At 42.3% G+C, this 25,043-nt stretch overlaps 1 protein-coding gene across 1 annotated transcript; it reads left to right on the top strand.

Annotated features, from left to right (window-relative positions):
- The first annotated feature begins 2,792 nt into the window (after positions 1-2,792).
- tspan4b (tetraspanin 4b) lies at positions 2,793-24,614 on the top strand. Its single transcript, XM_075453354.1, has 8 exons — positions 2,793-3,120; positions 6,518-6,587; positions 6,853-7,044; positions 7,229-7,303; positions 17,384-17,479; positions 18,643-18,756; positions 21,491-21,574; positions 22,826-24,614. Exons 2-8 carry the CDS (start codon positions 6,519-6,521, stop codon positions 22,892-22,894), a joined length of 699 nt encoding a protein of 232 aa, XP_075309469.1. The 5' UTR covers positions 2,793-3,120; position 6,518; the 3' UTR covers positions 22,895-24,614.
- The last annotated feature ends 429 nt before the right edge of the window (positions 24,615-25,043 follow it).

Here is a 25,043-nt window from a genome sequence, read left to right as displayed (position 1 = left end):
CATCATATCTTAAAGATCTCATTGTAAGATATTTTCCTAACAGAGCACTTCGTTCCCAAACTGCAGGTTTACTTGAGGTTCCCAGAGTTTCTAAAAGTAGAATGGGAGGCAGAGCCTTCAGTTATCAGGCCCCTCTATTGTGGAATAAGCTGCCAGTAAATGTCCGGGAAGCAGACACCCTTTCCACTTTTAAGACCAGGCTTAAAACTTTCCTTTCTGATAAAGCTTATAGTTAGGGATGGCTCAGGTAATCCTGAAACATCCCATAGTTAAGCTGCTATAGGCCTAGACTGCTGGGGGGCCTCATCTGTCACACCTTTCCTCACTTTACTCTCTTTATGTATATGTGATATTATTGTGGTCATTAACTCGTGTTTCCCTGTTCCAACAGATATCCTTTGAATGGTGTTACAGTGCCCCCCCCCCCCTTTCTGTCTTCTCAAACCCCAGCTGGTGGAGGCGGATGGCCACCCTTCCTGAGTCTGGTTCTGCCAGAGGTTTCGTCCTGTTCAAAGGGAGTCGTTTCTCTCCACAGTCGCCTCAGGCACGCTCAGGCCGGGAGATTGGACCGAAAAAGAAAAAGTTTTCAGTGCAATCTGTTGGTTTCCTTAGCTAGGAAATTGTTTTTGAATTGGCTCTATATGAACGAATTGGATTATTTTATGAATAATTATGATTACAATGAATTGAATTCCAATTGGCTTGAATTGGACTTACTATTTAAGTGCCTTGAGATGACATAAGTTGTATTTGGCGCTATATAAATAAAAATTAATTGAATTGAATTGAATTTTTTATTAAGTCTCTCCAGTATTCTCTTCATACATGGTACTGTTGTAGTCACTAACGTCATATCATCCATGTATGCTCTAATTGGTGTAAAGCGCATGCCATCCTGACGTCTCTCTCCTCCTACAACCCACTTGGAAGCTCTAATAATTATCTCCATCGCCATTGTAAATGCTAATGGAGAAATCGTACACCCTGCCATAATGCCTATTTCTAGCCTTTGCCAACCTGTTGTGAAACCTGCTGTACTTAGGCACAGTCTAACATCCTGAAAATATGCTCTTACTAAGTTAACAACTACTGCAAGCACTCTAAAATACTCAAACGCTTTCCAAATAGGGCTATGTGGCACTGAACCAAATGCATTTGCTAGATCCAGAAATATAACATGCAAAGCTTCTGATCCTGCCTCTGAGCCTTTCTCTGAGCCTTTCTCTGAGCCTGCCTCTCAGCCTGCATCTGAGCCTTTCTCTGAGCCTGCCTCTGAGCCTGCCTCTCAGCCTGCATCTGAGCCTTTCTCTGAGCCTGCCTCTGAGCCTGCCTCTCAGCCTGCATCTGAGCCTGCCTCTGAGCCTGCCTCTGAGCCTTTCTCTGAGCCTGCCTCTGAGCCTGCCTCTCAGCCTGCCTCTGAGCCTGCCTCTGAGCCTGCCTCTGAGCCTGCCTCTGAGCCTGCCTCTGAGCCTGCCTCTGAGCCTGCCTCTGAGCCTGCCTCTGAGCCTTTCTCTGAGCCTGCCTCTGATCCTTTCTCTGAGCCTGCCTCTGAGCCTGCCTCTCAGCCTTTCTCTGAGCCTTTCTCTGAGCCTGCCCTCTGAGCCTGCCTCTGAGCCTTTCTCTGAGCCTTTCACTGAGCCTGCCTCTGAGCCTCCCTCTGAGCCTGCCTCTGATCCTGCCTCTGAGCCTTCCTCTGAGCCTGCCTCTGATCCTGCCTCTGAGCCTCCCTCTGAGCCTGCCTCTGATCCTGCCTCTGAGCCTTCCTCTTGGGAGCCCTGTGTTATCTGGGACTTTTGAGACAGAGCGCTTCTGCCTCGACGCCATGTTGGAAACATTTTGAGCCAAAATACGAAGCGTGCACATGACGTCATCGCGCTAATGCGTCAGACGTTAGCAGAACCTATAAACAGGATTGTTTTGCAGGCGGATTAACGATTCCACTGAGTCGAACTATTGGGAGCCGGTTCTCAAAGAGAAGTTATAAAGTTTGCTCGTGAGCAAAGAAGCCCCAAGAAGCAAATCTATAGTGCAGGTATAAGGATGGTGTGGCATGAAAGAAAACACATTCTCATTATACTCCAGATTATGGAAAATATCGGGAACAAGCGTCAAGTCTGAAGTCTCGAAATAAGCTACTCTAACCAGTTCATGACGGGGTTGTGTAAACTAAGCCAAGGCTAACCTTAGTCAAGGGAGAGGATGAGGAAGAATCAAGAACAAAATGATGTGTTCTAAAGGATTACCCGAGATAACCAGTTTAACTGGCACTGTGGACTGAGTGATTCAGGCCAAAGTTTTTACATCAAGGGCTCTTATAATATGTGGATGTTCTGAAGGAACTAAAGGAGTGCCTAACTTGTACACTAATTGTTGATCAAATAAATTAGCCTCAGCCCTGGAGTCAATGAAAGCAGAAAGGATGAACAAAGTCAGTTGAAAAGAGATCGTGGCTGGCACAATACGCCGTAAATGAGGGGAATTATTACCCGAAAGTTTGCTCATCAGTACCCCCACGCCTACTTACGAGCAACTTTATATAGTATACATATATTTGCGTACGTAAAAGTTGTTGACAGGAAGTGTGCCTGCTGGTGTGGTCTGTGCATGACCTTCTGCTGTATGTAACATACATATCAGTGAAATGGAAGACAGAAGAGAGTGACCTCAAATTTCTGGAGCAAGAGAGAAAAAAAGGGAGACGTAAGACAGGCTGAGGTCTGGAGGAGGGACGAGTAATGTGAAAAAAATGGTGAAGGGGAGGGACAAAGAGAGGGGCAAGCAAAAACACACATCTGGAAAACATTGACGAGAGAGGGGAAGAGATAGAGGGTGGGACAGAAAACAACAGAAAACTACACAAAAAAGGACATAAATTTAAGAAGAAAGCCTTAAAAATGGGAATTATATTTTACTTCTAAATCTAAGAAACAAGAATTTGACTAGTAAAAGAAGGCAGACTCAGTTTACTGGTGAAGAAAAGGGAGAGAAGCAAGTAAAGCTGGTTCCAAGTTCTGGCTGGTCCAGAGACCGAACCAAGTAACCTGGGCGTCAAAGAGTCTAGATTTATGAAGAGGACCTATGATCTGAAAAAGGCTTGACCAAACTGCCACTCATCTTCAGGTAAAGTCTCTTTGAAGCACAGCTTTACTACACAGCTAGAACATAATCAGAAACTGCACTTTGATCAAATAATCTTTTCCAACTCAGCATGGTGAAATTATTAAATGTAATGATTACTGTTTATGGAATAATACACAAGTTGACTTGAAACATATTTTTTCTTCTAATTTGCACAACTATCAGCATTAAAACTACCCATTTAGCATTGTTTTACTCAGTGGGACATGGACACAGGAGCTCTGGGTTGCCCTGTGGAAACTGATAGCAGGACATTGGTAGCTGATCCTTGAAGTCTTGGGGTTCTTGGGGGGGGGTCTCTGTGGATGAGTCCTGTTCCTGTACATCTCACAGATGGGTCACCGTATTGCTAAATGGGAGTCTGTAGGCTGAGAAAGGCTTTGTTATGATTAGTGTCAATTGCTTATGCTATGAGTGTTTAAAGGTGGTAGCTCGTTTGTGTATATGGATTAAGGTGACAAATAAAATTAAACCACACATATTATTTGCTTGATGTCATGTGAGAAGCAGCAGGAAAATAGGATGATGGCTTTTAATCTATTAGTTTACTCACATTTCAGTACACTAGTACAGCTGGTTCACTCCTACAAAGGGGCTCTGCTTAATAGCACAGCTAGTTCTCATTGCCTCTCAGTTAGATTTTCCAGGTTGATGATTAATTGTATATATAATTAATTAATAAATTATTTCATAATCAGTAACGTTTTACCAGGTTTACTGAGCATTTGTTAGGCGTGTTTTATGGCATTTACTACACATTATGTTTTGAATCATTGTTTCATCATAATTTTCTGATTTTCTTCGGTGTAAGATTTGCTTTGACTCACAAAATTTATGGGAAATGCCTTCAGCAGTATAATTAGGGTGACTGAGTAGGGGAGGGAGCTTCCTTCCTGTCTGACTTCCTGTGTAGGGTCAGTGGTGATTGTGACTCAGACAAACTGGACTTTTAGAGTGAAAATCCCGATGTACTCAACCACATGATGAGACATGCGTAATCAGATGGTACAGTTGAATATTACAAAAATGGAAAGTAACTGACCCATCCTAAACACTTTTCCTTAATCGTCATTCTAAGTTTTTTAATGTCAGAGAAAGACGGTGGCAGAATTTTTTATGGACAGAGGAAAAGACTATCATGCTGCAACAAATATCCAACGACACTGCCTCTACAGCAGATTAACTACAGCATTCAAAAAATATTTTACAAAAAGGGCAAAAGGGGCTTCATCTATCATCTTGTTTCACAGAGGCTATATACTATAAATAATAATAAAAAATAATAAAAGACATGAGCTACTTTACTTTATAGGTTGAACCAAAAAATGTAAGAAAAGCCACCAAAGTAAAAATGATTGTTATTACAGGCTGCTCACATTCTCGCTCCAGTCATGTTTATTTAATCTAAATCAATGTGACTATATGAAACCAATTGTCTATTTGAACTCCAAATGATTACGGAGATGGTGACATACGATCTCCATACAGTCAAGTAAAAGTAACAATTCTATAAATGGTCCACAGGAGTTATGAAAATGTATCTTATGTATCTTATTCAATTTTATTTTATTTATATAGCACCAAATTACAAGGGATGTCATCTCAAGGTACTCTAAAGATACAGTCCAATTCAATCCAATTAGAATCCAATTCATTGTAATACAATCCTAATCCAACCAAATCCAATTAATGAAATTCCAAAGTCGTCCAATTCATACAAAGCCAATTAGAGCTAAGGAAACCAACAGATTGCACTGAAGCTTTTCTTCAATGCAATCCGTCATCAGGAGCTGAGGTTGCTGTGGAGAGAAAAAACTCCTTTAACAGGAAGAAACCTCCATCAGAACCAGAACCAGGAAGGGCGGCCATCTGCCTGGACCAGCTGGGGCTGAGAGGACAGAAAAGAGGGGACAACAAACACTGTAACACCAGGCCAGGGACACCTGCTGAGAGAGAGAAACACAAGTTAATGACAACAATGATGTCATATGTACATGGAGAATAGAGAGCAGAGGGAGGAGAGGTGCATCATGGGAGGTCCCCCAGCAGTCTGGGCCTATTCATGGGTACCACTGACGTCACGTTGATGAGACCGGTGCCGTATTTGTGTCCGATTTGACAGTTTCGCTATGGCAGTATACACCTCACTCTTGAACGAGACGGAGAGACAACGATATTTGTTAAAAATTAACACAATTTGTTGCGACCCATATTTATTACCCTCAAGATTAACAAAAAAAATGTATAAGCTTTGTAAAAGTAGAATTTATGGCATAACCATTGGATTGGATTGCATTAGACAGTGGCCACTAATGAAGTGGCCGGTAAGTAACTACGGTTTTTCACTGTATTTAAGGAGCCACGCCACCACAAAAGTAGGTATGAATAATAGTTCATTAGTGACTGACATCAGCTCAAACCACAAGCTTTTGAGGGTCGACTGCTATCACAGCCAACAGCACAACAGATTCCTGGCATCTTTTAAATAACGTCAACAAAGACAGATTGATCAAATCCAATATGGAAGTGTCAATTAATGGGAAAACCTCCTTGAACAGTCTGGTTGGGATTGGGTCTAAAACACAAGTTGATGGTTTAGAAGAGACTATTGCTGTTGTTAGTTCAGAGAGATCAACTGGACAGAAGCTGTCTAAATACAAATCAGGTTCTAAAGATACTTCTAAAGCTGCTGTACTTGATGATACATCACTGATAATAGTGGGAAGGACTCCATCAATCTTCTCTCTGATAGAAACAATTTTATTAATAAAGAAGCTCATGAAATCATCACTGCTGAGAGTTAAAGGAATACCTGGCTCAGCAGAGCTCGGACTCTTAGTCAGACTGGCTACAGCGCTGAAAAGAAACCTGGGATTATTCTTATTCTCTTCTATCAATGATGAATAATACGCAGTTCTAGCTTTACGAAGGGCTTTCTTATACGTTATTAAACTATCTTTCCAGACTAATTGAGACTCTTCTAAATTAGAGGAACGCCACTGTCTCTCCAGCTTTCTTGCAGTCTGCTTTAAAGCACGCAGCTGTGAATTATACCAAGGAGCCAACCTCTTCTGACTGATTACCTTCCTTTTCAGAGGGGCAACATTGTCCAGTGCTGTACGCATTGAAACTATAGTGCAGTCAACAAGAGAGTCAAGTGCTGCTGGAGTAAAGTTGATGAATTCCAGTGTTTTAAACAACAAAATAATTACAGGCCTTGACAGATACTGAACTCCATTCCTGAGTCAGTTATCCAAACAATAAAGAAAAAGTAGTGTTTAATTCACACTTTCTCGCAAAAAACTGCTGATATTGCTGGTGAAATGAAACATTGTTTAAACAGTTATTTTGCTCTCTTCTTTCCCTCTTTTCTTTACAGGATGTCAGTTTCCCAGAAGTGTTTATGCTGTGTCAAATATTTGATGTTTGTCTTTAATCTCATCTTCTGGGTTAGTATTTGCACGAATCATCCCCAAATTGTCATTTTATTCAGTTCCCCTTTTCATTGAAAATCAAAAATACATACATGGAATAAGATTTGAGATTTTTATGAAGCCTCCGGTAATTTAGTGTGGCATCTGAAATTATTTAAGGTTGACTTATAAAGCATAGCAAGTCAGTCTGATTATACCTTGTGCATTCACTCAGGATTTTAGATTTCCAATGTTGTTTAAGACATTTTAATTTCATCGTGACCTTCCATTTTTTTCAAAGCTAGGAGGATGTGGCTTGTTTGGGGTTGGAGTCTGGTTGTCCTTCACACAGGCAGAGTTTTCCTCTCTTCCCCTGTCCTTTCCATCACTCTCAGCTGCCAATCTGCTCCTGGTCGCAGGTGGCATTACTATGGTAACAGGATTCTTGGGTTGCCTCGGCGCCCTAAAGGAGCAGCGCTGCCTTTTGTCCATGGTAAGAACACCGTGTGACATACTCCCTTTTTAGGTGCGTTTTGTGTCTTTATTGAAGAGTGGCCAATATTGGGAAATATGATAGGAGTGACAAAATGACCATCAAGAAATATGCATGTCATATTTAGATGTTCCAATCTTGCATACAACATGTCATTCTGCTATTGCTCTCCTGTCTTCTGCAGTTCTTTGTGATCTTGTTGTTCCTGGTCCTGACGGAAGTGACTCTTGTGTTGGTTATACACGTCTTCCATGACAAGGTGATCTCACCATCAAGAAAGAAATATGTATACGTGTTTTCCTTTTTTAGACATTTTAATTATATTGTTAATTGAAATTGAAATCTTGAGTGCAAAAGAACATCAGTAAACAGTAAACTGTGCAAAAAAAGAGAGTAATAAATTGTGCAATTGGTAGTAAAACAGAACAAAAGCAGATAAAAGTGCAACTGGTGGAGATTAAAGCAGCACAGTGTATGCAAACTGACAGATGATGATTACAGTGACACTAAAGACATTAAAATGAAACCCTGAGTGTTCAGTAACTAGTTCAGTGAGAGGAGTTTTCAAGGTGCATTTATTTCCTATCAAAAGATATAATAATAATAATAATAATAATAATAATAATAATAATAATAATAATAATAATAATAATAATGGATTTTATTTATAATGCACTTTACATTCTTCCGAACCTCAAAGTGCTACAGAAAATGAAAAACAAACAAAAAAAAAAGCAAGAAAACAAATATCAACTAAGGAAATAGAAATCAAGAAATTATTAAAACGTGAGGACATGTAAAACCAAAGCAATCATGGAAAGGCTTTACTAAAAAGGTAGGTCTTAAGTCCTCTTTTAAAAGTGTCAATTGACTGTGGTGCTCTGAGGTGTGCAGGAAGAGCATTCCACAGCTCAGGGGCAACTGAGCAAAAGACCCGGTCGCCCAGAGTTCGTAGTTTAGTTTTGACAGGTTTGAGGAGGTTGGTGTTTGAAGAGCGAAGGTTGCGTGTTGATGGTTGAAGGGAGATTAGTTCCTTGAGGTAGGAGGGGGCGTTGCCATGGATGCACTGATGGGTTAGCAGGGAAATCTTGTATTTGGTCCGGGATACGATGGGAAGCCAGTGGAGTGATTTGAGTGTGGGTGTGATGTGTTCTCGCTTACGCACATATACATGACAAGATACAAAGGAAGCATTTGTATTGCAGATTGATGAAGCAACAGACAATAATAGATTTATAACCTATTTATTTATAACCTACTGTATGTCAAATTTATTGATACCAATGATGTGGGAGAAGATTTGCTTTTCTGCAATCATGTGACTTACAGAGCCACTGCAGACCAGTTGTTCTAAATAATTGACAATTACTTTACAGAAGTAGATATTTAAATGGAATCGAATGAGGAAAAAAATTATTAAAAAAAGTAAATTCTGTTGCACAGGAAAGAAAACTAAAAAAAAAAAAAAAACAAGAAACAGACTGCATTATTTTTTCCACTCCTTCCTGCACAAGTGATTTCACAATTTTTCTGTAACAGTTTAAATCAAATCAAACTTTATTTATAGAGCACTCTTTATACAAAAAGCAGCGCAAAGTGAATTTACATAATAAAATCAATACATATATAAACTCACACACTGACAACCACACTGCAACTTCCCCAACCAGGGCGATCCCCACAGCAACAACTCTGCAGACCAAGTAGGCATAGTACCCGGTGTGGAAGATCCCCATGAGGAAAAACGTGGATAAATAAATATATAATAAGTATATAATAAAATAATTAAAAGACAAATATTCAAAATAATAGATGAATAGGTAAAAGTAAACTAAATCAAAACAACCAACATAAATAAATGGAATAAAATTCAGCTGTAAACTAAACTAAAAAGGTAGGCCTTGAGCCTCTTTTTAAAAACATCAACATTCTCTGCAGCCCTGAGGTTCTCTGGCAGGCTGTTCCACAGATGAGGTCCATAATAGTGGAACGACGTCTCACCATAGGTTTTTGTTCGAACTTTAGGAACAACTAAAAGGCCGGTACCAGAGGACCTCAGGGTCCGCGAGGGCTCATAATTTAAAAGCAGAAGGCCGAAAACCATTAAGACATTTATAAACAACTAAAAGAACCTTAAAATCAATCCTGAAATGCACGGGGAGCCAATGCAGCGATTTTAAAACTGGTGTAATGTGTCCCCGCCCTCTGGTCTTTGTCAGCACATGTGCAGCTGAATTCTGAAGTAATTGTTGGTAAGAAATACTTTTTTTTGTTTCTAGGTCATCAGGAGACACGGCGATGTAAAGCTGTGTATCATCAGCATAGCTGTGAAAACCAATGCCATGTTTCCTGATGACATCCCCAAGTGGCAACGTGTACAGATTAAAAAGCAATGGGCCTAAAATGGATCCTTGGGGAACCCCACACTTGATTTTATTACTTTTACACATGAAGTTGCAGTTGCATTGAAGTCAATTTGAGACTTATTTAAAATAAACACTGCAGGAATTTGTAATAAAATAAAACTGCCTGATTTGGTCAATATTTGGAAGTTTAGGCAGACTTCAAAATTTTTCTTATGACAAAAGAGGGACCCTGGGGAAAAAGTTTGAGAACAACTGTGATATTAGATTTTTAAAAGTATCACAGATTTGAGGAGAACCAGCTTAGAAAAATCTTTCAAAAATCAATATTTTGCAGAAAAAGATCCGAGCTACAGCAACTTGCTGTAACCACAGTGTTTTTTTTTATGTTGTTTGTGTTTTATATTGTTATATTTTTATTTGCATCTATCTTGTTACTCCAGGGTTCCCGCGGGGTCTTAAAAAGTCTTAAAGGGGAACTCCGGGGCATTTGAAGTGCATTTCCATTGCTAGAGGTTGTCAAATACTGACGGTAGGACACAGACCGGTGCAAATCGGCGCTCCCTGTGCTGCGATTGCGGTGTTTGCGCAGCCTGTCATGCTAACCAAATACGTGGTGGCTAGGGGCAAGCGCTAACCCTTCCACGTAAAACAACAACTTGCACACTGCAGAAACGTCACACCACTTTATAAACCATCCGACAATAAAGTCACAAGCCTTACCATCAAAACCAAATGCATGGTTCTCACATTACTGGCATGGGGACGTTACAAAACAACTTTATAAACAGCATGTCACTTACCTCTTGTTTGCTTGCTCGCGCATGTGAAAGCCCAAAAGAGTCAATGGACGATAATCCCATGTACAAAACAATTATCTTCTCTAGAAAAACTGCGTTCAAGTATTTAAAACATTACAACAATACATGCCCAGTAATATTGTTTACGTGGAAGGTTTAGCTCTTGCCCCTTAGCCACCACGTATTTGGTTAGCATGACAGGCTGCGCAAACAGCGCAATCTCCGCACAGGGAGCGCCGATTTGCACCTGTCTGTGTCCTACCGTCAGTATTTGACAACCTCTAGCAATGAAAATGCGCTTCAAATGCCCCGGAGTTCCCCTTTAAAAGCATTGAATTTATGAATTTGGAAATAATACATTAAAAAGACTTGAAAAAGTCTTGAATTTTGATATCTGGGTCTTAAAATTTGTGCAGTAACTTCTCCGTATCACATTCTCCTCAAACGTTTCATTTGTCAACTAGGCTACTATTATTTTGAAAAGCCTAAATAACGTAGCCTAAATGAAGAGTGGCGGAACCAATCATTGAGAACGCAACGCAACGCTGCCGCTCCGCCCCGGGTCCGATCACATTGCTACAGCACTGACACAGACCACAGCAACAAGCCAAGCAGAAGCGTGAAAAATCAAGGCAAATCTCAGCAGAAAACAAGAAAGTTTAACTTACGCTGTTATGTTGTTTTTTAACATTTGTTTGCGTTTCCTTGCTTCCCATTTCTTGCTGGGATTATGGGGAAATGTAAATGTAATGAAGCGTGGCGCGAGAAAGAATCATTTTGTCACTGGTTAAAACCAGTGGACAATAATGTATACGAGGCTTTTTGCACAGTGTGCAAAAAGAGGATTCAGCTTGGTACCATGGGCTTGAATTGGCTTTAGAGTCTCACGCCAAGTCCTCCAAGCAAATGAATAATATCGAAGTGAAGGATCAAACTCCTTCCATCGCCGGGGTGTTTCAATCGGTCAACGCTAGCCAGTTAGCTATTAATGTATCTGAGCTAGCAGATAACGTTAACCAGCCACCTGCTAGTTCAGCCCCTCCAGTTACGACCGTCACCGCAACTAGAGTAGATCTGCGAACAGCTTTTGGGTCCACACCAACCATGAAAGCAGAGGTGTTGTGGACTCCTAACACAATGGCCAAACACCATTCATATAATGGAAACGAGGGTAATTCAGAGTTGTTTAAATGCATGTTCCCCGATTCCGACATGGCTGCCACAATCACTTGTGGTCCCGACAAAACGGCGTACATAGCCAAGTTTGGTTTAGCTGTGCATATTAAAGAGGAACTGGTGTCCAAGGTAAACAAATCACCGTCCGTTCTTATGTTCGATGAGAGCCTCAACGAAACGACAAATTTTTTTAGTTGATTTTCATTATTTATAGTTCTCTCTACTCCCCATATTCCCAGCATGGAATAAGTAGCTAGCTAACATAACCAATGTTAAAAAACAACTTAACTGTGTCAGTTAAACTTTTTTGTGGTCTGCTGAAATTTTCTTTGATTTTTCACACCTCTGTTTGGCTTGTTGTCTGTGTCTGTGCTGTGGTGTTGTAGCGTTTACTACTACTATGCTGCAATGTTTCATCAATGCTTTACACAGTCCACACTTTCATTTGTTTGAGAAATAAATGAACAAATTAAAAAAAAAAAAAGGTTTTCTTTGCCGGTAGGTATTATTTTTTTTATAAATGGTCTTAAAAAGGTCTTAAAAAGACTTAAATTTGACTTGAAGAAACCTGTAGGAACCCTGTACTCCATTCTTGTTGGTGATATGATATCTCAGTTTCCCTTCGAGGATGAATAAAGTCTACTGATCCCGATTCTAGATATCACAATCCATCCATCCATCCATTATCTTCCGCTGGTCCGGGGATCGGGTCGCGAGGGCAGCAGCTTGAGCAAAGAGACCCAGACGTCCCTGTCCCCGACCACCTCACCGGGGAGGCGTCCAGGAGGCATTCTCACCAGATGCCCGAGCCACCTCATCTGACTCCTCTCGATGCGGAGGAGCAGCGGTTCTACTCCGAGCCCCTCCCGGATGACCGAGCTCCTCACCCTATCTCTAAGGGAGAGCCCAGACACCCTGCGGAGGAAACTCATTTCGGCCGCTTGTATTCGCGATCTCGTTCTTTCGGTCACTACCCACAGCTCGTGACCATAGGTGAGGGTAGGAACATAGACTGACCGGTAAATCGAGAGCTACGCCTTCTGGCTCACCCCGAGATACTTGAACTCCTCCACTTGGGGAAGGATCTCATTCCCGACCCGGAGAGAGCATTCCACCCTTTTCCGGCCGAAGACCATGGTCTCAGATTTGGAGGTGCTGATGGTCATCGCAGCCGCTTCACACTCGGCTGCGAACCGCTCCAGTGAGAGCTGAAGGTCACGGCCTGACGACACCAACAGAACCAAATCGTCCGCAAAAAGCAGAGACCCGATTCTGAGGTCGCCAAACCGGACCCCCTCAACGCCCTGGCTGCGCCTAGAAATTCTGTCCATAAAAATTATGAACAGAATCGGTGACAAAGGGCAGCCCTGACGGAGTCCAACCCTCACAGGAAACATGTCCGACTTACTGCCGGCAATGCGGACCAAACTCTGACACCGGTCATACAGAGACTGAACAGCCCATATCAAGGAGTCCGGCACTCCATACTCCCGGAGCACCCCCCACAAGAGTCCCCGAGGGACACGGTCGAACGCCTTCTCCAAGTCCACAAAACACATGTAGACCGGTTGGGCGAACTCCCATGCTCCCTCCAGGGTCCTGCGGAGGGTATAGAGCTGGTCCACTGTTCCACGGCCAGGACGAAAACCACCGCTTCCCCCCCCCTGAGTCGCTGGATGGTGGACCAGAATCTCCTCGAGGCCGTCCGGAAGTCGTTCTCCATGGCCTCCCCGAACTCCTCCCAAGCCCGAGTTTTTGCCTCAGCAACCGCCGAGGCTGCGTTCCGCTTGGCCTGTCGGTACCCATCAGCTGCTTCCAGAGTCGACAGGCACCGACCACCTTACGGCCACAGCTCTGGTCGGCCGCCTCAACAATGGAGGCACGGAACATGGCCCATTCGGGCTCAATGTCCGCCACCTCCCCCGGGACATGGTTGAAGCTCCGCCGGAGGTGGGAGTTGAAACTCCTCCTTACAGGGGATTCCGCCAGCCGTTCCCAACAGACCCTCACAATACGTTTGGGCCTGCCAGGTCTGACCGGCTTCCTCCCCCACCAGCGGAGCCAACTCACCACCAGGTGGTGATCAGTTGACAGCTCCGCCCCTCTCTTCACCCGTGTCCAGGACATACGGCCGCAAGTCCGACGATACCACCACAAAGTCGATCATCGAGCTGCGGCCTAGGGTGTCCTGGTGCCAAGTGCACATATGGACACCCTTATGCCTGAACATGGTGTTCGTTATGGACAGTCCGTGACGAGCACAGAAGTCCAACAACAAAACACCACTCTGATTCAGATCGGGGGGGGCGTTCCTCCCAATCACGCCCCTCCAGGTCTCACTGTCATTGCCCACGTGAGCATTGAAGTCCCCCAGCAGGACGAGGGAGTCTCCCGGAGGAGCACTCTCTAGTGCCTCCTCCAGGGACTCCAAAAAGGGTGGGTACTCTGAACTGCCGTTTGGTGCATAAGCACAAACAACAGTCAGGACCCGTCCCCCCACCCTAAGGCGGAGGGAGGCTACCCTCTCGTCTACCGGGGTGAACCCCAATGTACAGGCGCACAGCCGGGGGGCAATAAGTATGCCCACACCTGCTCTACGCCTCTCACCGCGGGCAACTCCAGAGTGGAAGAGAGTCCAACCCCTCTCGAGGAGGCTGGTTCCGGAGCCCAAGCCATGCGTCGAGGTGAGTCCGACTATATCTAGCCGGAACCGCTCAGCCTCGTGCACCAGCTCAGGCTCCTTCCCCAGCAGAGAGGTGACGTTCCACGTCCCAAGAGCCAGCTTCAGTAGCCGAGGATCAGACCGCCAAGGTCCCTGCCTTCGGCTGCCGCCCAGCTCACACTGCACCCGACCCCCATGGCTCCTCCCACGGGTGGTGAGCCTGTCGGAAGGGGGACCCGTGTCGTTCCTTCGGGCTGTGCCCGACCGAGCCCCACGGGCACAGACCCGGCCACCAGGCGCTCGCCGGCGGGCCCCACCCCTGGGCCTGGCTCCTGGGGGAGGCCCCGGTGACCCACATCCGGGCAAGGGAACACGGTGTCCATTTTCTTTAATCATCATAGGGGTTCTTGTGAGCTGTTCTTTGTCTGATCCCTCATCTAGGATCTGTTTGCCATGGGTGACCCTACCAGGGGCTTAAATTCAATTCAATTCAATTAATTTTTATTTATATAGCGCCAAATACAACAAATGTCATCTCAAGGCACTTAGATAGTAAGTCCAATTCAAGCCAATTGGAATTCAATTAATTAATAATAATCATAATTCATAAAATAATCCAATTCGTTCATATAGAGCCAATTCAAAAACAATTTCCTAGCTAAGAAAACCAACAGATTGCACTGAAAACTCCAATCTCCCGGCCTGAGCGGCGTGCCTGAGGCGACTGTGGAGAGAAACGACTCCCTTTGAACAGGAAGAAACCTCTGGCAGAACCAGACTCAGGAAGGGTGGCCATCCGCCTCGACCAGCTGGGGTTTGAGAAGACAGAAAAGGGGGGGGGGAGGGGGAGGGGGGCAGGGGGCCACCGCGACGGCGGCACTGTAACACCATTCAAAGGATATCTGTTGGAACAGGGAAACACGAGTTAATGACCATAATAATATCACATATACATAAAGAGAGTAAAGTGAGGAAAGGTGTGTCAGATGAGGCCCCCCAGCAGTCTAGGCCTATAGCAGCTTAACTATGGGATGTTTCAGGATCACCTGAGCCATCCCTAACTATAAGCTTTATCAAAAAGGAAAGTTTTAAGCCTGGTCTTAAAAGTGGAAAGGGTGTCTGCTTCCCGGACATTTACTGGCAGCTTATTCCACAATAGAGGGGCCTGATAACTGAAGGCTCTGCCTCCCATTCTACTTTTAGAAACTCTGGGAACCTCAAGTAAACCTGCAGTTTGGGAACGAAGTGCTCTGTTAGGAAAATATCTTACAATGAGATCTTTAAGATATGATGGAGCTCGGTCATTAAGAGCTTTATATGTAAGGAGAAGAATCTTAAATTCTATTCTGAATTTAACAGGGAGCCAATGAAGAGAAGCTAAAACTGGAGAAATATGATCTCTCCTGTTAGTTCTCATCAGAACTCTGGCTGCAGCATTTTGGATCAGCTGAAGGCTTTTCAGAGAATATGTGGGACAGCCCAATAATAAAGAATTACAGCAGTCCAATCCTGAAGTAACAAATGCATGAATTAGTTTTTCTGCATCACTCTGAGACAAGATGTTCCTGATTTTAACAATATTACGAAGGTGAAAGAAGGCAGTCCTAGAAACCTGTTTTATATGCGAGTCAAATGATAAGTTCTGGTCAAAAATAACTCCAAGGTTCCTCACTGTAGAACTAGAAGCCAAGGAAATACCATCTAGAGTAACTATATAGCTAGACAATTTCTCCCTGAAACGCTCAGGTCCAAAGATAACGACTTCAGTTTTGTCTGAATTTAGCAGCAGACAGTTCTGAGTCATCCAGGTCTTTATGTCTTTAAGACATGCTTGTAGTCTTACCAACCTATTGGTTTCATCTGGTTTTATAGATAAGTACAGCTGAGTATCATCAGCATAGCAATGGAAATTTATGCCATGCTGTCTAATAATGTTACCTAATGGAAGCATGTATAAAGTGAAAAGAATCGGTCCAAGCACAGAACCCTGAGGAACTCCATGACTTACTCTGGTGTGTGAGGAAGATTCTTCATTTACAAGAACAAACTGAAATCTATCAGATAAATATGATTTAAACCAGCCTAATGCAGTTCCTTTAATCCCAATAACATGTTCAAGTCTGTGTAATAAGATACTGTGATCGACCGTATCAAATGCAGCACTGAGATCCAACAGAACAAGCACAGACACAAGTCCGCTATCAGAGGCTAAGAGGAGATCATTGGTAACTTTCAGCAGTGCAGTTTCTGTGCTATGATGCACTCTGAATCCTGACTGAAACTCTTCAAACAGATTATTTCTGTGTAAATGATCACAAAGCTGAGCTGCAACTATTTTTTCAAGAACTTTAGACATAAAAGGGAGATTGGATATAGGTCTATAATGAGCCAACACTTCTGAATCAAGAGTAGGTTTTTTAAGTAAAGGTTTAATTACAGCAACCTTAAAAGTCTGAGGTAGGTAAAGCCCCAGACAACATAGCTCCCAGACTCATTGGGGCACGCAAACCCCCCCACCACGATAAGGTGACAGCTCAAGGGGGATATCACAATATTTCACAATATTACTTGCAGTCTCACAACAGAAGCCTCATGATTATAGATGAGAGTTGGAATGCAGATCAATGGCAAAGTTCAGCTTTGGTGGAGCTCAACACCCACCCCAAATTAGTCTGACTTACTGCGAATCAAGTTCCCACTCTGGTTGTACAGGGGCCTACAGAAGTCCAAGCAAGCCCACAAAGCACATAAATACTGGTTGAGCAAACTCCAACATACTTTCTGATGTCCTTGCAAGTGCTGATCCAATGTTCCATTATCAAAACATGAAAATGCATTACCCTTCATCAATCAGAGGTTCAACAATCAGCTGTACTCTTCTCTAGCATCCTGGCTTAGACTTTCCAAGGGACACTAGAAAGTTCGATTCCCCTGTAGTTGGAATAAACGTGCTGGCCCCCGTTTAAAAAGGTGGATTACCATCCTGGTCGTTAGGACTGTGCCTGGCCATAACCCATGGCCCAAGGTCAAACCATCTTTCTCTAGCAGACAAAAATCTTCCCCAGATGAGGCTCCAGGATGAGGGTATCCTTAACCTTGGTGAGGTATCTTGGTTCCTTGATATGTAAGGTTCAGGTTAATTGGAGACTCCCAATTATCAGGATTGTGAAGACGAATATGAATGGCTATCTATTTATGCGTGTCAGGCGATGAATATACAAGTGAGCTAAGGTATACTGTCTGCCTAGTCCTCAGCCATCCCACAAATAATGTATGGATATGAATATGAACGGACAGTGATTATTTGAATAAGTTAATGTGTATCTTTCATTTTTCAGATGGATTCAAAAGCACAAGCTGAATTAAAAGAGGGTATGAAAACGTATACATCAGAACTTGGACTGAAAAATTCCTGGGATAATGTCCAGAAAATGGTGAGCATTCCGTACCAAACAGAGCATGGAAACATACAGTGCATCTGGAAAGTATTCACAGCGCTCCACTTTTTCCACAATATCCTTTGTTACAGTCTTATTCCCAAATAGATTAAATTCATCTTTTTTTATTTCAAAATTCTATACATGATACCCCATAAGGACAAAGGGAAACGTTAGTTTAAAACTTTTGCAAATTAATTACAAATAAAAAATAAAAATTAAACATTTACATAAGTATTCACAGCATTTGCTCATTCCAGAAGCACTGTTTATGAGACCATTAGACCCCTAGAATAGTACTTCATTGATATGTTAAAAAGATGCTACTTAAGTTCAAAGTTGTTTGACATCTTCAGTGGATCAGTATGCCTCATGTTAAAAAAGGGTTCAAACTTTCCTGCAGCTGTATAGGTTGGCTTCTCAGTGGTGTCAATATGGTGAATTATGAATAGAAACTAGGGCTGAACGATATGGACAAAATTTCATATCTCGATATTCATGCCAGATATCTCGATATCGAGACGATACGATATGACTACGGGTTCGGTGAAAACCAAGCATTTTTCAGAAAAATAAAAACATCATAAAACAAGAGTGCAGTTTTATTGATTCATTTTCGCCAAGCACGACCTGCACAACACCTCGCTCTGGTCGACATCATCCTTTCTAAATCCAAAATACCTCCAAATAATGGAGGATGATTTATGTTTTGGCACAAAATAAGATTCTGCACTGCCACCGGCCGAATTATCTTCCGCGCTCATGTCACTTTTCTTTTGTTTCTTTCGTTTTGATTGCGCCGTGAATTCCCCGTGAATGTGTGTGGCTGTGTGCGTCTCAGTCTACTTCTCCCTCACTCCCACCCTCCTATGTTTGTCATTGGTTGGCTTCAGCTGTCGATCCACAGCAAGCGTGAAATAAGCTTTGTGGTTGGCTGGCGGTGGGGTACGTTCAAGCGCAATCTTAAAAGTAATGTTTATGGTGACTGCCGGAGCTGTATAAGCAGGGCGAGCGCGGGGAAATATATCGTTTATATCGTTGCTTTTTCGAAATTACTTTCTTGAATGTTCATATCTCGATATAGATACGATAACGATATATCGTTCAGCCCTAATAGAAACTGAGTTGTACTGCTCTTTACTTTTACCTACTGTTTCTAGTTCAAATGCTGTGGTGTGACCAACAAAACAGACTGGTATGAAGTCCTGAATGGAACATTGCCTTCATCCTGCTGCTCTGTTGGGACAGAAAAGTGTGATACTGGATGGAGTGAGGTTAGTTTGCTGCTAAGTTTTTAGAAGTGCTTTTGTAGTATAAAACTGGCATGTGAAAATTCAGCTATGCTTATGTTTTTTGGGTTGGTAATCTCTGCTAAAAGCATGAGATTGTCTGAATGTCCTCACTCATCATGACACAACACAGCGATTAGGACAGAAAATTGAGCCATGGATGTTTGTGAAAGAATTAATGAATGGTGGTATAGTAATTTACAATTATATGAGTTTTGAGCTGGAGCGGTTCCCAGCCGTGTGTGAAGCGGCTGGGATGAGAATCAGCGCCTCCAAATCCGAGACCATGGTCTTCGGCCGGAAAAGGGTGGAATGCCCTCTCCGGGTCGGGAATGAGATCCTTCCCCAAGTGGAGGAGTTCAGGTATCTCGGGGTCTTGTTCACGAGTGAGGGACGAAGGGATGTAAAGGCCATTAACTAAAAGCAAAACATGAATCATGGGAACAGTGCTGTTGGTCACCCTTTTTTGCCAGTGCATCAAAGTTTGGTGTCAGTTTGGTTGACCCAATTCTCAAGACAGATCTTTGGTGTTCATCAGTTAACTCAGATTTGTGGTGTCCTTTGTTGATGTTCACAATAAATATCTGCTTACACACACGTAGATAGAGCCAACACCAGCATCCTCTGTGCCAAACTTTGTTTAGTGAAGCATAAAACTCATCCAGTTTAAAGGAGTTGAACTTCTCCATCAGAAGGAGTCGCTTTACACATCGATGAGTTCCAATTGCAAATCCTGCGGCGCTGTTTTAGAATATTGTGAAAGGGAACATGACACTGGCTGAAGTTACTTGTCAAGACCGACGGCAGAATTCTCCGTGCAAGTCGTCTAGTGATTTTCTGTATTTCTTCACATTGAGGAGCTTCTTTCAGCGTAGCTAGTGTGGGGAAATGAAAGAATCATTTGTTGGAATTTGTCTCAAGAATAAAGTAAACTTGGCTCAGAAGGCTCTCAAATTTGTGAACAAAGTGAGGAAAGGTGTGACAGATGAGGCCCCCCAGCAGGCTGGGCCTATAGCAGCTTAACTATGGGATGTTTCAGGATCACCTGAGCCATCCCTAACTATAAGCTTTATCAGAAAGGAAAGTTTTAAGCCTGGTCTTAAAAGTGGAAAGGGTGTCTGCTTCCCGGACATTTACTGGCAGCTTATTCCACAATAGAGGGGCCTGATAACTGAAGGCTCTGCCTCCCATTCTACTTTTAGAAACTCTGGGAACCTCAAGTAAACCTGCAGTTTGGGAGCAAAGTGCTCTGTTAGGAAAATATCTTACAATGAGATCTTTAAGATATGATGGAGCTCGGTCATTAAGAGCTTTATATGTGAGGAGAAGAATCTTAAATTCTATTCTGAATTTAACAGGGAGCCAATGAAGAGAAGCTAAAACTGGAGAAATATGATCTCTCCTGTTAGTTCTCATCAGAACTCTGGCTGCAGCATTTTGGATCAGCTGGAGGCCATCACAGGGGCACACAGAGACAAACAACCACCTACGCTCACACTCACTCTTAGGGTCAGTTTAACCAAACATGTGGTGGGAAAAAGCCAGAGTACCCGGCGAGAACCCACGCATACACGTGGAGAACATGCCAACTCCAGACAGAAAGGCCCCAGCTGGGATTTGAACCTGGAACCTTCTTGCTGTGAGGTGATGGTGCTGACCACCACACCACCGTGCAGCCCCCCTGTTTATACAGATTATCACAACCATCATTTCATCATTTAACTTTCTATACCTAACACTTTGTTGGAACAAAAACTATGATTCCTAAATCCATGGAAATTCACATTTTTTTCATCTCTCAAAGGTGGGGTATGAGATGTTTCTGGAGCATTTTTTATCATATTGTCTGAAAGCCTCCTCACGACCCCATTGCACCCACTAAGATAGAATGTTTGGAATTTTTTTTTAATGTTTAATTCTAGTGCTCACTTTTAGAGCTTGCCTGCTGGTCATTCCGCACACGCACTTTAAAACCAGAGGGGATCGAGCCTTTCAATCAGTGGCCCCGAGACTGTGGAACGCACTGCCACTTTCTTTGCGCACTTTAAACTCTGTGGAGCCTTTTAAAAAGCAGCTGAAGACCTTGCTGTTTAGACAGACTTTTAGTTAAGGTGAAGGTTTTTTATGACATTTTGTTTTATGTTTGATGTTGTGTTTTGATGTGTATGTGTAGCTGTGTGTTCAGTGTTTTTTTTTTCCTTGTTTTTTATTCTGATCTCACTATGAAGCACTTTGTGAATCCTTTTCTGCGAAAAGTGCTATATAAATAAACTTTACTTACTTACTTACTTACTAGTCCATTGTAGAGGGTGTAGCAAGAGGAAATGTCTGACCAATAGAAGTAATGATGAGAGTTACTTCTATTGGATTCTGACACGCCAATCAACCGTCAGCCCCCCTCACCCCTCCCCCCTGCGCGTTCACAGACTCGTGACTCCTTCATGTGTTTTGAAGGCGTGGTTTCGAGGGGTGGGCTGAAGGGAGAGGCAAGGTTGTGTATTTTCAAAAATATAGCTTGCAGGAACCGTTTTTCCAAGATCTCATACCCCACCTTTAATACAGAAAAACTATATATTTTTTTTAACTAAATTTCAAACTTCTTCTTCTTTCAACATTTTCTTCCTCATTTGTCTCTCCACCTGTTGATTTTTGCTTTTCCTTCTGATTAGCTCCTTTGCTTGTCCTCCCCTCACACTGCTGTCCCTCTGTCTGTCTGCAGCCCTGCTATCAGAAGGCCAGGCGCTGGCTGCTCAACAACATTCACTCCGTCCTGGTCTTTGGGGTGTGCATGGGTGTTGTACAGGTAGGAATCTCTAATATCTACTGATCACTCTTTACGTGGTTAGTTGAGAGTCTTGTATCTTTAACATTTGCGATTGATTCCCAGTCCTGTTAGGCTGATAAAAAGTGCAAACCCTGCTTAAAAACACAGAGGTTTTTGTTCATTTATACATCTGGGAGGGTGGTGTGTGCTCTCATTTCAGGTAGTTTGTTTTATGTTCAGAATACTTTCCGAGGTTCAGATGTAGAATGTGTATCAGGACAAAAGATGCTGTCAAATTTCTTCATTTAATTATTTGCTTCGAACGTGAGACTGAACATGGGTCTGTTAAACACAACATATGACTTTATTTGTGTTAAAATACAAATATGCAAACTTTTCATGTTTTCATAATGGAACAAAAACTTAAATCTGTAATTAGTTCATTAGTTTGAACCTTTACTTAACAGACTTAAGTCCAAAGAAATGATTTTCAGTGTCTTCACTGACCAACTTAATTGTATTTAGAAAATAGAAACAAATTTAGAATTTGATGTATGGATTATGCAATACCTTTGGTAAACATTTGATGTGTGACCAATGGAATTAGGATTCCAAAGCACCTTATATGTCATCAAAACGTCAGTAATAACGTTTGATAAACTTTTAAAGCAAACTTAAATGTTAAGTCACTTTATGTAGAATTTCACTCGTGGAAAAGACACGTTATTGTTCCACTAAAGTTGTGTTGACTCGCTAATGTCTGACCCTCAGCCACAAGGCAGACAGAAAGCAGTGCTTTCACACAAGCTTTTATTCCATCTAATTTAAAAAGGTTGATGCAGCTTCACGGATATTGATGGGAGATGCTAGATAGATAATTATGTCTGTGGTTTGTTATTATATTGTACAATAAAGAGTTTCCTCAGAAATCTAATATACCAGGCCTCGACTCCAGTTGTCTCTCTTCTGTAAAAAGACAACTTGACTTTTTCCTGAATCTGTTGGTATGGTTGATTGCTCATTAGCTGCTCAGCATAGTTTCTGTGACGTGTTTCTGTGTTTTCCAGTCGGTCATTGAGCCAGCTGTTTTTACCACTCAGCCACATGTCTCATGACATCACGTGCATTCCCTCAATTCATGTTGTTTTTGTCCAGATATGACCAGAGGTGACAGGTGTCCCTGACTTTCAGTTTCAGTTTGAAGGATTCACTAAAAGAGTTCAAAGTGTCCTCTGGTTACGGCTGCTTCCTCAAACGCTGATGCTGACATGTCTCCTTCTCTCTCAACAGATCCTGGCCCTCATATTCTCCATGCAGATGTATTGTCAAATTCTTCATGCTGAGAAAAACCTGGACTAACTGCAGACTATCTGTTAATGTGCTCTGTAATGTTTGTCACAAACTTCCACACAGTAATCCTTCGAATCCTTTGAGGTGACAGAGTTACAAAGAGTTCAACACAAGTTTCACCACAGTGAGCATCTTTAACACTACAGTATGCAAAAAGCTAACCAAACCAGCATTTTTATCGTCCTCATTAAGTCGACCCACATAAGTCCAACTTATCTTAACAATAAACATCTACACATTGCTGATATATAGAACTACAGTATCCTGCAAAGAATAAATTAAGATTCTATTAGTTATCATACTTTGCTGTACATATTATTGCTGACTAAAAAGCTTCATACATTTTTGCATTAGCCTAATCATTTTTTTTCTTGATTGCTGTATCATATGCCCTGCATTAATTCTCAGTGTTACATTCGGGGAAAGCAGTTTTTTTCATACCTTGAATATAATACCATTTATTTTAGTTTAGTCTTTGGTCTGTAGAACATTTGGTCAGACAGCCTTTTGAACAAAACTCTTACTAATCACTTTTACCATTTCAGAAACTAGTGACATTTTCATCCCACAGGCTCTAACAGAAGCCTTACCCCATCTGCCACACCAGTAGCACCAAAGTCCCAAGTCAGATTTTTTATGCAGTAGTGGCCCTTTGCACTGACTAAGCAATGCTTTCAAGGGATGGTTCGGAGTAGATTCACCCTGGGGTCATTTGAACTGTGACATCCAGCCAGGTAGCCCACCCGAAGTTTTTCCGATATTGGCTGAACATCAGCTGAGTTACTGAGTTATCCCGAATAGCTTAGTACAAGCGCTAACGGACCCTGGCAGTATCTCCAAAATTACCACACTAAAATCACATGCCATGACACCAAACTTCTACAGTAGTACAAATATGGTCTGTCCTCACAAAACGATGCATTTGGAAGTTTGCACATAGTTCAGGAGTTTATTATTATCAACAACGGGCTCGTCCCAGATCAAGGAAGTGACGTTGACGCAGCTTTAGTAGCAGAGAAACTATTAGGCTTGTGTTGATTTTTGGAGATACTGCCAGAGTCCGTTAGCGCTTGTACTAAGCTATTCGGGATAACTCAGTAACTCAGCTGATGTTGAGCCAAGATCGGAAAAACTTCGGGTGGGCTACTTGGCTGGATATCACGGTTCAAATTACCCTAGGGTGAATCTACTCCGAACCATCCCTTTAAGTCTTTTTGATTTGGGAGGTGTAAAAATGACCAGTTTTCCAGTGACGTATGATTATTAGCACCAATAAGAAGCTGAGTGCTAAAATGTTTGCTAGTTAAGAAGTTAAAGCTGCTTTGGAACTTAATATTTAAGCTTATATTTAGTTAATAGCATTCAAAATATCCACTAGTTCTATTTTACTTTTCAAGTCAGCTAGTGTGGTACAAAATGCTAACTTACTAAGCTAAGTGCAACAAATGTGATTCAGGAGGTGCTGGCAGACCAGTGGCCAGGTGGTAATCAGAGGACTCAAAAGCATGTGGAGTTACTCCATCCTACTCCATCCATTCATGTTTTGTTTTTTCATTTCTAAGTGGGTGACTTTAAGATTTGTTTCATTTGTGGGTGTATTCCATCATTCATTTTGATGACACGCTTGATCCTATATTGATTTATAATCTATGTAATCTATAAGAACTACGAAAAACTTCCTGCATTTCAACAGCATCAATAATAAAGACTTGTGAGCTTTCATCGTTAACTGCCTGCTCTTTTATTACTATAAACGCAGCATAAAGTCTGAAACTGTGTGCATGATCACACAAAAGATTTTACCACATTAACCATGATTAAACCAATTGCATTATTTTTGTATGACTTACCTCCTCTTTGTCTAGCACTGAGACACGATGTTATACGAGCATTTTTTCCTGAGAAAATGACACAAACACTCCTCTTCTGCATCATTACCAAGGTCAAGTGAACACTTTGTCTACAGAAAATAAACAGTGATCTTCCAAGTTTTCATTGTCTCAGGCCCAGAACTCAGTGAGTTGGGCCTCCTCCCAGTTGGACATGTCTGAAAAACCTTCAAAGGGAGGCGACTAACCAGATCCTAACCAGATGAACCACTGTAATGTCTGATACTTACTTGCTGTCAGGTACAGTGTGACCTGGTAAGAGATACACT

The sequence above is a fragment of the Odontesthes bonariensis genome, chromosome 21, assembly GCF_027942865.1.
Source record: "Odontesthes bonariensis isolate fOdoBon6 chromosome 21, fOdoBon6.hap1, whole genome shotgun sequence".
NCBI classification, from domain to species: Eukaryota; Metazoa; Chordata; class Actinopteri; order Atheriniformes; family Atherinopsidae; genus Odontesthes; species Odontesthes bonariensis.
The sequence above is the reverse complement of the archived record's forward strand: the minus strand, read 5'-3'. Positions and strand labels throughout refer to the sequence as shown.